At 31.6% G+C, this 13,762-nt stretch overlaps 3 protein-coding genes across 3 annotated transcripts in view; 2 read left to right on the top strand and 1 right to left on the bottom strand.

Annotated features, from left to right (window-relative positions):
• The window catches only part of LOC119680703, an 86,157-nt gene that overhangs the window by 9,876 nt on the left and 62,519 nt on the right, over positions 1-13,762 (top strand). The gene's annotated exons all lie outside the window — the stretch shown is intronic.
• LOC119680709 (cytochrome c1, heme protein, mitochondrial-like) lies at positions 292-2,277 on the bottom strand. The gene is made up of 6 exons (XM_038093655.1): positions 2,107-2,277; positions 1,710-1,757; positions 1,380-1,528; positions 1,181-1,313; positions 821-1,114; positions 292-758 (listed from the first exon to the last, which is right to left on the bottom strand). Exons 1-6 carry the CDS (start codon positions 2,176-2,178, stop codon positions 531-533), a joined length of 924 nt encoding a protein of 307 aa, XP_037949583.1. The 5' UTR covers positions 2,179-2,277; the 3' UTR covers positions 292-530.
• LOC119680698 (protein nutcracker-like) lies at positions 4,143-8,485 on the top strand. The gene is made up of 2 exons (XM_038093640.1): positions 4,143-4,613; positions 7,347-8,485. The coding sequence occupies exons 1-2, from the start codon at positions 4,457-4,459 to the stop codon at positions 8,177-8,179; spliced, it is 990 nt and encodes a 329-aa protein (XP_037949568.1). The 5' UTR covers positions 4,143-4,456; the 3' UTR covers positions 8,180-8,485.

Genomic DNA, 13,762 nt, shown 5'->3' with positions numbered 1-13,762 from the left:
CATTTGTTTTCGATATATTTAACAAAATATAATCTACATATGATACAATTGATAAAGTTGCGTACTGTATTGAAATCTTATTGGGTTTGTTGTAGTCAGTCATAAGAAGTATTTTGAACCACATTTATTTAAAAAGTTAAAAATTACAATTAATACACTATTTAAATATTAGAACCATTTTTAGAACCATAACAGGCAGCATTTTGTAAAAAAACTAAATACACAATATTGAAATAATTTTACTAATATTATTTTTATATATAATAATTAATAAATAAAAATTCTTTGATTGAATTTTTTTTAAAACGTTTGGTTTAATCTGACTTAATTGTTTGTGGCTTGTTTATATTTTCAATTCAATTATTTTAATTAACGTTAAGTTTTTAATATTATTTAAACAATTCTCTAATTATATTTAAGCTTCGCGATTTCTTACTGATGCCATTGGTAGTTCAAATAGACTAACTCTCAGCTCCGTTTTTGTTGCTTTAAGTATACTATAAGTTGCATACGACGAACTTTGTAGTTATTTATTTTTCTTTTGGTACAAAGACAATTTTTCTTGATTTCAAAACGGACCACTTATGTCTCTTAATGTAATAGGATATAGCGACTAAGAAAGTCATTATGCCAATAACTTTAACCAATAACCTTTTGCGGTCATCATGCTCTGGTTCAGAAGTCCACTTAAGGAAAGTGGCTACATCTTTAGCCAATTGACTGGCAGTTGGTGGTGTGCCATCCTCGTACTCAATTACCTAATAGATCATATAAACTTGTAATATTACTTTTGCGGTTGAAAAAAAAATTTTTTAAATACCTCATTGTAAAGTACTTGTGCCATTGAAATGGCACCACCTGGGAAGTATGGATTGAAATACTGTCCCTCTCTCAATATAACGCCAGCTGGCGCATCACAGTAGCCGGTCAACAGAGAGAATATATAATCTTCTCCGCCTTTACGACCAGATACAATGTAACTTAAATCCGGTGGATAAGCACCATTGTTGGCAGCACGTGCAGCTTCCTCGTTGGGATATGGCGAGGGGAAATAATCTGACAATTTGCCAGGACGGTCAAAGTAATTACCGCTATCATCAGGGCCATCTTTTACCTATAACGATTATAACCGTTGTATAAATACCAAATATATACATAACTACATGCTATAGATAAATACCATAATTTGCTCAGCTTCCGCTTTAGCTTCGCTCTCAGTATGCGTAAAGCCAACTAAATTGCGATATGCAATAAAGCGCATTGAATGGCAGGCAGCACACACCTGTTTATAGACCTCATACCCTCTCCGTACGCTACATAAAAATATACGTGAATTATGCATTAGAATAATTTTCACATATAAGTATGTATATACATACCTTTGATGGTCAAGTGAAGAAAATGCTCCATTGTGACTCCATGGCATCGCTGGCGGATGCACTTCAGTTCCCGATGCCTCCACAGACTGTTCTAACGCAAAGACAAGTGCACCCACACCACCAGTGAGGATACCAAGCGATGCTAAAAGCTGTTAAAAATATAATTTTATTATTAATGCAACTATTTATTAACAAACAAATGCTTTTGAATGAAGCATAACAAATTTTAACTAAATTGATTTGAGGTTATGTTACTTCTTCAGCTGCAATTACGAAATAAATCAACAGCAGCAAACACTTTTTTTTAACGACCGGTGGCATTCAACTTACCTTCTTTTGGCCATTCGTCCAGTTTTTAGTTGTAGACAGTTTATTTGCCTAAAAATAGATGATAATAACGTTTAGAAAACCCAAATTAATTAAAAATTGAATGAGGTAATAGCATTTTACTTCGAGGAAATTTTACTGGCAGGTTACATAATTGTTTGATAAAGTTTTCACTATTAACGAAAATTTTGTTTATAAATGGTACATAAAGCACCAAAAACCGTTAGAACAGTGATAGCACTCATTATTGTTGTTATTATTGTTTTAATACATAGTTTTGGAAAGGATTTTGGAACATTTTCAATGTTACATGCTTGTGAACAACGAATTTCAGTTTTCGAAATTGACACAACTTTTGCTTGGTGAAAAATTTTTATTTGTTGGTTGTGCAGTTTATTACCTGCTGTAAATTAATTGAAGATGCTGATTTTAATAATTTGGAGCTACAAAATCTTCCTAACGACGCCGCCATGCTGGCCAGAATTGGGTACAACACGACTTTTTGTGGGATGAAAAAAATTCGAAACTGATCAAAGTGACTTAAGGCACACACACACACGAGAAACAGCAGCAATTGTATATGCAAAAATCTCTTTGTGGTTGTTGCATTTTTGACATTTTCTCATGTTCGAAAATTAGGTAATGTTTATAGATGTCGCTGTTTTCGTCTTCACAAATAAAAACAATTGCGTCAATAGAAACAAATTTAATTCTTAAAATGTAATGTTTACATAAATTAGTTATTATTTATAATAAAATGCAATTATATATTTATAAACAAAAAAGTTTTACGTTTCTGTATTGAATTCTTTCATGTCAAATGCAACTTAAACAGTGTTCAACTGCTGTATTACCATCACAGCTAATAAAACACATACTAAATTAATAAGACTTATATTTCTTTCATTTATAAACAAAATTTTATATATATTTTTATCTGTGCTTGTGTTTAACTTTTGCTATTATTACTTTGCCATAAACCCAATCAAATACGTGTTTTCAAAAATAATATTCGAAAATAATTACAAAAATATTTTGTGCTGCCACACCGATTATTTTAGTAGACAAATATGTTTACAAATAACATATAAAGGCCGTGTGCGAGTTCGAGTATATGAGGTTAAGTAAATTGACATTTCCTGGGGATTTTTTGCACTGCACTTATGTACATATTTATTTATTGAATTTATTTATTATTTTCGTTAAGAGTTTTCAAATTTTTTTAATTTATTTATTAAAGATTGTATAAAATTATCATAATGGTAATACCTAATTAAATTAATTTTTTTTTATGTATAACATATTAATCCAAATGTTACAATTTGGAATATATGTACATTGAAAAATATACGTTGAGATTATCAGATGATCACAATCCGTTACTTTACAGTTTAAATGCATTCATAACTGTTCAATAAATTCGAATTAGGTTTTACTCACAAAAGTTTTTTACTTCTTAAGTTTTAGTTCTGCTAAATTCAAAAATTAGTCCAGCCATCCTTTAAAATCATATGAGCATTTCATTTACTAATAAATGTAAATAATTAAATGATTAAATTAAATATTTAATTAATTTAAATATATATGATAAAAATGCTAACCATTGCCCTTTTAATAATAAGCCTTTTCAGTGACTCGCCAGTATGGCAAAAAATGCATGATGACCTATATTCGCTACGTGAGACATTGGCATCACTGTGGCAATTTCTCAAGTGCTATGTTTTGGCAAATAGCAAAACTTGCATATAAAAATAAATAATTAATATAAATTAAAAATTAAAACAAATGCAGAATTAAAAGAATTAGTGAAAATGTTACAAATTTCAAAACAAAACACTGAAATTTTTTCTATTTCCCAATTTTTGAATTTTTGTTTACATATGATTGCAATAGTTCGCTTATTGCGTTGGTAACACTTTTTTTTTACTGACCGATGTGTTTGGCCAGCATACCTGTACTGGCCCACGTAGAGAAAATAGTGTTGTTGTTTTGCGTACATTTCCGCCAGTATAGGCCAGTTACTTGCTATTTTTTACCATACAATCTGACACTTAAATTTCAACACGTCGTGTGAATAGTTATTTTTGCTTTTTGATTTCAGATATCAGATGTAATTTTAGCTGTCGTTTATAATTTCAGCTGTCAATTGTTGTTGCTTTCAATACAACAACATATGGCTTCCCAATGCAATTATGGCTTTCCATAATTTCGATGTACTGTAAAAAACAAGTTTTGATAATTAAATAATTTTTAAATAATATAATAATCATAAATTTTAATATGACCTAATGAAAAAATACTACTACTACACTACTACTATTGATACAATATTTTTAGTACTATTTGCATAAAAGCTTACATTTTAGGTATTAAAAGCTTAGTAGGCAATACTTTTTTATTTAAAAACAAAAAAAGTAGAAAACGTCAGTTCAGTTGACAGATTAGTCAGCAGGCTAAGCCAAATGTTTTTTAAATATTTTGTGTGAAACTTTTTGACTTTTTATGTGTTTCGACAGCTTTTGTGTTTTAAATTAAGAAATAGTAAGAAATGTGCTAATTTGAAGTTAAACAAATTTAAATTTTAAGGCTTTACTGCATTCTTCATCGCGGAATAATGCATTTCTTGAACTGCGGCACTTAGTGAAATTGTGAAATGGAAAAAATTGTTAATTAGTGCAAGTCAAGAATCAAAATTAATTTAAAATTCAAGCAACAGATTTTGTGATTGTTATTTTTAATGTAATATTGAAATGGGTAATAAAACAAACGCGCTAAGTGACACTGTCGATAATGATGAAAACCCGCAAGACCAAGCGGTAGACAAAGACATAGGTGGGTCACCGGAATCGCCTGGCGAGAAAAAGAAGTTGGATGATGCCACCAAATCAGTAAAAAATGAGTCAGAAGGTGAGATTTATGCATTTTTAATTAAAATCAAATCATGTTACCATCGCGGTGCGAGGGTAACGAGAGTTCGCTACTTCTTGTTCTAATATTCATTCGTTGTAGTTTTTATTTTTGCATCAGTGATTTTACCAGTTTTGGTTCTTAACACGTTTAGTAAATGTTTTAATTTTTATTTTGTATGTAATTAATATGCATTTGCCAAATTATTAAATATTATTTAATAATATTATTTTTGAGTTTATTATAGAAATGCATGTTTTGCAAAAATAAATATAAACTATTTTAAGCATGTGTTATTCATTATAGTATTTTATCATAAAAATTTTGCGGTCAGTATTAAAAATAACCCTTCTTGTTATTTTTTCTTTAATTACTAAGTATACATTATATTTAAGATACTTTTGTTTATTTTAAGATACTTTCCTCAAAAGGTTAGAAACTGTAAGAGCCGGGTAAAAAAATGAATGTATATTATATATACTATTATAAGAATATAATCACTGATTTTTTGAGGTGTACTTGACATGCACTTAAATGTTAACTTCCATTCCAAGGTTGGGATTAAAGCACTTTGAACAGTGGAGGAAAATAAACGCTTAGCTTATAAGTTCACATCCTGCGATACACGGATAACGGATTTAGTACCTCTTGAAGGCTTTTATTTAAATTATTGAGATCTAGATAGCGGAATATTATTAGATTTAGCTTTAGCTTTAAATTGCAACCAGATTAGAACAAATCTAAAGTTCTAAATTTTTCTGAACTTTCTTCAAAACTAGCACAATAAATCTCTAAATATAAGATTTGCGGTGATTCATAATCCCTTCTTATAGTAAGAAGAAATGTATCAAAAACCGAATGTGATAAAATATATAGAAAACAAAAATGTGAGACTGTTTACGGCTCACCTTATAAAAAACTCTAGATAAGAACTTGTAAGAAAGGACTTTACTTTGTTAGACGTAATCAAAAAGGTCTGAGCATGTAAATTCAAAAATTGTAAAGTTAGTAATGATTCTGTGTATATAAATGGTAGAATCGTTTTCTTTTTTTATATTAAAAAAATTTCTATATATATTTTATAAGTTTATACTACTAACATAAAGTCAGGAATTAGTGTATATATTAGATTACTTAAATGAATCACAAAATTTGTTGTTTTGTGGAAAAGCAAACAATTCTCAAGCAATTGGTGAACAAACCAAATGCTTAAAGACTTAGAACCAATTAGTGGAAAAAAATTTGCTAGCTAAATACTGTTTACTATATACTGTAGCGATTTCTTTTCTATATTATGCAAAAGCAAATGTGGACTGTTATACATAAAAACGTGCATATATCCACAATTAATTCGATAGGGTTTGTTTGGAACCCGTACGAAAAAAAGGACGACCCAAAATATCATGGAGAAGAACATTACACATCGAGATTTTAGCAACGTGGAAATCGTGGAATGAAATAAGACCTATCGCAAACAATCGGACGACATGAAAATGCGTAACTGAGGTCCTTTGTTTCACAAAGAGATAAAGGGATTAAAAACTCCTCAGAAAGTGGTCTTATCAAATCATAAACCAAGCTAAATGATTTTTAACTTGGGTCCACGACCATGGCCATATTAGGTTATCCCACTAGGAGATGTAAAGCAGAAGGTTGTTATGAATTAATTTGCAATATATGTTTGGCCTCAAAAAATATATTGGCGGTCTTTATAATAAAGCGCTTTCATAGTATTCGACAATAATGTCCTTGTTATAGTAGTTGTCGATGTATTCAGACTATGAAAACAAAGATCGACGGGAATTTTACTAGATTATGCTTTAATTATATTTCCATCTGTGTGGCATATGAACCTGATTAACTGTTTCATTGGAAAGTTTCTGAAGGCTTTGCTTTGTTTCTTACATTTTCAATTCAAGTTCGTTTGGCTGGTTCTAGCTGAGGCCAGGCGTATGTCCCAAAGTTACGAGTCTGTTCAGACAATCAACTGCAGTTGAGCCGTCTCAATAGATATACAGAAAGCAGTCCTGCTTTCAAGGTATCCAGAGGAATCACAATAACTTAATTTAAATACTGCAGCCGTAGTTGATAGATACCATCTAGATATATGTAGATAGATATGTCTGGATGATATCTATTATACTATCTATTAGCAATTGAATCAAAAAAAAAAAATTGATTTGATTTTAAACTTTAAATAACGTTGATGTTAAGTTTTCAAAGTCTTCCTTTTTGGTATATAGTTCAGAACTATTTTATTTTTTAAGAGTTAGATTATAGTTTTGAGTATCCGATTTAGTTAGAAATACTCTCGTATAAAAAGAAATTAATTTGTGCTTATAAAGGCGGTACCAAATTGCCTATAATATTTCCTTCATATATATGATCCACTAATATTAAATTTTATTAATTTTTGTTATCATCTTGCGGTTGTATTTAAATGTTTAACGTGAATAACATATATAAAAAATGTTTAATGTGATAAATATGTAATAAACATTTTTCAGTTATATTTTATTTTTTTTTGTGATAATTACAGTAAAAAACATATATTAAAAATAATTTTTATTTAAATACAAACACATAAAAACACACTATAAGGTTTGTAGTTTTATGTTTATTTTTTCATTTAGAGCAATATTATTCATTAACAAATATGTCTTCACTTGTGTTTCATAAAAATTAATCTGATAAGAAAACAATCAATATCCAATTTATTTAATTTTTTTTCAGCTTCCAACAGAGAAATACAGATATCAACAGATTGCATGTTGTTGCAGGATTTAAACGTAAAAACCACGCCCATTGTGCTAAAACGATTTATGGATCACATGAAAGATAAGGACTACACAAATCAAGAACTATTTTTTATTTTGGCATATATTGTGGCTCTGGAATGTGGATTTGTCACAGAAGAAGAATATGAAAGGTGCAAGAACTCATTACAACATAATTCAACTGTATCATCATACCACTCCAAAAACGTGTTAACAATATCACGCCTATCACCAACATATTCATTTGTACCAAACAAATGCTTCTTTCAGATGAATTTGTACAGTATTTTTGGTGTTGATACGAAAAGTGGTTGCGGCAGAGCACTTCTTTCATCTTTCAATGGATATACAACTGGAGAATTTATGATATTAACAGTCAGTCCTGATCATGCCATCAAATCAGAAGGGTACAGCATTTGTTTATCTGTGGAACGTTACGTTATGAATTGTAGCAGAGACAGACCCATATTTAATAGGTTTGCTCGACTTGAAGAGTTTGCAACCACATTGCGAGATAAACTGTTCGTACCTATTCGAAATGGGCAGATACAATTATTGGAGTTGTGTTGCCATCCATCAATATTAGGACTGCCTAATGAGATCTATGCTGATATAATTAAACATTTCTCAGATCGAGAGTTACGATATTTGGCAAAGAGTAACAAACATTTAGGTAATATTGTTAATGACTACAAGAAGAGAAAACAAAAGAAGAAGAATGTCTGTATATTAACTAAAAAAGAGAGCAGTGAAAGCAGTAATCTTTATGCAGATGATGATTACACGTAGTATAAAACTAATATGCGTACTGTAGGGTATTTTACACAACTCACTTAGCGATTCGAATTAAAAATTTTAAAACTCTTTACAAATGTTTCTATAATGTGAACTTCTCCATTTTGAATAAAATAGTGTGATTTATTTTCTATGTGATTATAATTATTTTATATTATATTTTTTGTAAATTATATACGCTTATGTATTATAAGCTTGCTTTCAATTAAATTAGGAAACCTCTTAAAATTGTTGTAAAAATACTCAATGTTAAAATGACATATAAGGAAAGGGTAATAAAATTCTCCATATAAATAAAAATGAAATCCGTAATATTGACTTTTTATTATTTTACTATTTTATAAGATGAATAACACATTAATAAATTGATTAAAGTTTTCGATACGTTTTCAATATTTGTTAATATGTGAGCTCTACAATATGGTACAATAAGTCCTGATAAAAGAAATAGTTGAAGGTTATTTTATAATATTAACATTATATATATATATAAAACACTTTGTTACTAAATTATAAATTAAAAATTTTTTTAAAATAAATTTTAACAAAAATAATATAAAAAATAATACTAGAATAAATAAGTTAACTTATCAAGAACTTATCAACTTGAAATCCTTAATCAGAGAAACAAAACTTTGAAGGTGTATTAGCATACATTTTAATACAATGAGAAATATTCGAAATTCATTCGACATTGGTGAATTATATATTATGTTAATATAACTTCAATCATTTTATGGATTATCAAAGTAAAAACTTCTTATTTCATCGAGAAACTAGTGCTCATAACAGTATCTTTGGCATATATTGTGACGATTTTTTCCAACACGTCACAAATAAATTATGATAGTTGAAAATAGCATGAAGTGATTATAGTAAACAAATAAAAAAAAACCCAACAACAGAATTAAACTATTTTAGTCGAAACAAAATATATATATAGCATGAAGTTATTATTATTATTGTAAACAAACAAAACAATAGTATTAAGCTATTATTAGTAAAACCAAACCCACGGAAAAAAATATTAGTCTAAGCTATGAAAAAATATATAAAGTATTAATAAAGTAAAAGGAATTATTTTAGAAAGTAAGATAATAATAAGTAATTATAAATTATCATAGAATTTAGTTATCAAAATTAAGAGAAACAATAAATCTCTTGAAAATACAAATTAAGTAATAATACTTCCGATTTCTTTGAGGGTAATTATTTTTGTCAAATTTTAATAATAAATATGCAGCGAACAACAACAGCAGAACATAGCGAAATCAGTAGCAATAACAACTTAGAAGAAAGCTACACAGTATGCACTCAGAAGTCCGTTATCCCGTTCTATAAAATCCGTATAAAAGGAGAAGCAAAGTAAAACACAGGGACTTGGCCACAGCACTTCGAGCAGTGCACATCACCAGAGGGACTTGGCCACAGCACTTCGAACAGTGCACATCACCAGAGGTTCAATCACAGGTCGTGAAGCAGAACACTTCACAAGGTAATCACAGAGGTAATTATTAAGTCATAGAACTGATTCCTAGCAACACAGCCCTATCGGTAGTGTTGTTTCCTAATCCCACAGTGTAGCCCAGTCGGTAACACTGAACCTAGCAACACAGCCCTATCGGTAATGTTGTTTCCTAATCCCACAGTGTAGCCCAGTCGGTAACACTGAACCTAGCAACACAGCCCTGTCGGTAGTGTTGTTTCATAATCCCACAGTGTAGCCCAGTCGGTAACACTGAACCTAGCAACACAGCCCTGTCGGTAGTGTTGTCTCCTAGCCTACCTTTAGTCATTCTTTTGTGTTCTCTTATTTACAGGAGTTATATTAATTGTCCGTATTTATAATTACAATAAAATATCATTAGTACATAAGTATAACTATAAATATTGTAATAAATTTATTTTGAGAAAAATAATAAAAACCACGAAACTAACGAAAATAGCCCGTTTTTTAATTACGAGAAGATTCAGGGTTACAGAGAAAAAATATTCTTGTAACGACTCTGGGATCCGGCGAGAAAAACCCCGGCTTGAGAAAAAAAGGTTCTTTACAAGTGGCGCCCGAGCAGGGACCCTGAATACAACGTAGGAAACTTCGTAATATAATAATGAGTAAGGAGGATCCGATTTTAGCACGAACCTGGTTGGTCACATCACAGAACTCTTAACTCGAATGAAACGAATTTAAGAACTCTGGAAGAAAAAAATATATCAACGTATATCACACGTGGAATACAAAGGGGCAGATATGAGTCCTACAATGCGCTCACCCATTCAAACAATAGAACATGTGGAAAAATGGTCCTTCAGATATGACGGTGGTGAGGATCCATTGAGTTTCATCGAACACATAGAAGAACTGGCAGACAAGTATAGCATCGATGTAAACTTAATTCCACGCACAATGCCCTTACTTCTCGAAAATAATGCACTAATATGGTATCGCAACAACAATTGTCGTTGGCAGTACTGGACACATTTCAAGGTTGATTTTCTAAAGTTTTTTATCCCGTCTAGATTCTTTAAGCAAAAACAAAAACTACTGCAATCCATAGCCGTCGAAGAACAACAGCAGCAAGTTAAACAACAACGACAGCAACAGCAGCAGACTAATCAACAACAAGAGCAGCAAGTTAAGCAACAACGACAGCCACAACAGCAGACTAATCAACAGCAACAGCAGCAAGTTAATCGACAACGGCAGCAGCAGCAACTACAAGATACGCTAGAACACGGCGTACAACAACAAGATCCAAGACCTACCAAAGTGAAAATACAACAAGATCCGAAATCTACTAAAGCACCAAAGTTACAACAATACCGAGATCCAAGTCCTATCAATACAACACCTAGCCGAGATTCACAGCAACCACAAGACACGCTAGAACACATCGTACAACAACAAGATCCGAGACCTATCAAAGTAAAAATACAACAAGATCCGAAATCTACTAAAGCACCAAAGTTACAACAATACCGAGATCCAAGTCCTATCAATACAACACCTAGCCGAGATTCACAGCAACCACAAGACACGCTAGAACACATCGTACAACAACAAGATCCGAGACCTATCGAAGTGAAAATACAGCAAGATCCGAGACCTATCAAAGTGAAAATACAACAAGATCCGAAATCTACTAAAGCACCGAAGTTACAACAATACCGAGATCCAAGTCCTATCAATACAACACCTAGACGAGATTCACAGCAACCACAAGACACGCTAGAACACATCGTACAACAACAAGATCCGAGACCTATCGAAGTGAAAATACAGCAAGACCCGAGACCTAACAAAGGGAAAACACAGCAAGATCCGAGACCTATCAAAGTACAAAAGTTACAACAACTACAAGGTACACAAGAGCAAATAGTACAACAGCAAATAAAATTTATTGAAACACAACAAGGCCAACAGGAACAATTACCATACCAAATTAAGGAACGTTGTCTCGAAACAGATGACAAAGTCAGCACAGAAAAACAGCAACGGCAAACGAAAATTTGTTGTACAACCCAACCGGAGAACGATCAGATTGTCACTACGGCCCAAGACAAATTTTATAAAATATTCAAAACTCCGAAGAAACGTTACAGAAGCCAAGCACTATAATTTACGACCCAGAGCATGGAAACCACAGATTGGCGATATGGTTTTAGTCAAACACATCCACTATCCAACGCTCAGGCTCATTTTGCTGCAAAACTAGCCCCAGAACCACCGCAGAACTTTGGGAACGGATACAGAGGGACGCTCAAAAGTTAAAACGGGGCCGTCGCCATGTTTTTATGTGCAAAATCAGGAAAAAAACATAAGGTGCTCATAGCAAATTCTGGTGCCATCCGGGTCGTTCCCCTTTCCAATGAAGGGAGGGAGTGTGACGATTTTTTCCAACACGTCACAAATAAATTATGATAGTTGAAAATAACATGAAGTTATTATAGTAAACAAATAAAAAAACCCAACAACAGAATTAAAACTATTTTTAGTCGAAAAATATATATAGCATGAAGTTATTATTATTATTGTAAACAAATAAAACAATAGAATTAAGCTAATATTAGTAAAACCAAACCCACGAAAAAAAATATTAATCTAAGCTATGAAAAAATATATAAAGTATTAATAAAGTAAAAGGAATTATTTTAGAAAGTAAGATAATAATAAGTAATTATAAATTATCATAGAATTTAGTTATCAAAATTAAGAGAAACAATAAATCTCTTGAAAATACAAATTAAGTAATAATACTTCCGATTTCTTTGAGGGTAATTATTTTTGCCAAATTTTAATAATAAATATGCAGCGAACAACAACAGCAGAACATAGCGAAATCAGTAGCAATAACAACTTAGAAGAAAGCTACACAGTATGCACTCAGAAGTCCGTTATCCCGTTCTATAAAATCCGTATAAAAGGAGAAGCAAAGTAAAACACAGGGACTTGGCCACAGCACTTCGAACAGTGCACATCACCAGAGGGACTTGGCCACAGCACTTCGAGCAGTGCACATCACCAGAGGGACTTGGCCACAGCACTTCGAACAGTGCACATCACCAGAGGTTCAATCACAGGTCGTGAAGCAGAACACTTCACAAGGTAATCACAGAGGTAATTATTAAGTCATAGAACTGATTCCTAGCAACACAGCCCTATCGGTAGTGTTGTTTCCTAATCCCACAGTGTAGCCCAGTCGGTAACACTGAACCTAGCAACACAGCCCTATCGGTAGTGTTGTTACCTAATCCCACAGTGTAGCCCAGTCGGTAACACTGAACCTAGCAACACAGCCCTGTCGGTAGTGTTGTTTCATAATCCCACAGTGTAGCCCAGTCGGTAACACTGAACCTAGCAACACAGCCCTGTCGGTAGTGTTGTCTCCTAGCCTACCTTTAGTCATTCTTTTGTGTTCTCTTATTTACAGGAGTTATATTAATTGTCCGTATTTATAATTACAATAAAATATCATTAGTACATAAGTATAACTATAAATATTGTAATAAATTTATTTTGAGAAAAATAATAAAAACCACGAAACTAACGAAAATAGCCCGTTTTTTAATTACGAGAAGATTCAGGGTTACAGAGAAAAAAATATTCTTGTAACGACTCTGGGATCCGGCGAGAAAAACCCCGGCTTAAAAAAAAAAAAAAAGGTTCTTTACAATATATGGTCAAGTTAGAAACTGTAACATTTTAGAAATTCGCTAGGCATCACTCTAAATAATGATCACTTATCAACCTCTAGAAAGTTAATATTCTCGATAGGGAACCAATGGAATCGATGCGCAGGCTTATTAACTAGTGATCTCTGAATTTATACTGCTATAAAACATATTTAATGCTACCAATTTATGGTATCGTTAAAAGGTATGTAGCTTTGGCACGTTAACCCAGAATCATGATAGATTCTGGATTCTAGAAATTCTTGGAATAATAAAAAATATATCATATATACTAAAAAGTAGGTCAATAGCTCTCTGTCTTATTTTTACTAATATGTTCTATATGAAAATAATATAATTTGAAGACAGTTTATTAATATTTTCAAGATTATATAGATGAAAAAA

The sequence above is a fragment of the Teleopsis dalmanni genome, chromosome 2 (assembly GCF_002237135.1).
Source record: "Teleopsis dalmanni isolate 2A chromosome 2, ASM223713v2, whole genome shotgun sequence".
Lineage (NCBI taxonomy): Eukaryota > Metazoa > Arthropoda > Insecta > Diptera > Diopsidae > Teleopsis > Teleopsis dalmanni.
The sequence above is the reverse complement of the archived record's forward strand: the minus strand, read 5'-3'. Positions and strand labels throughout refer to the sequence as shown.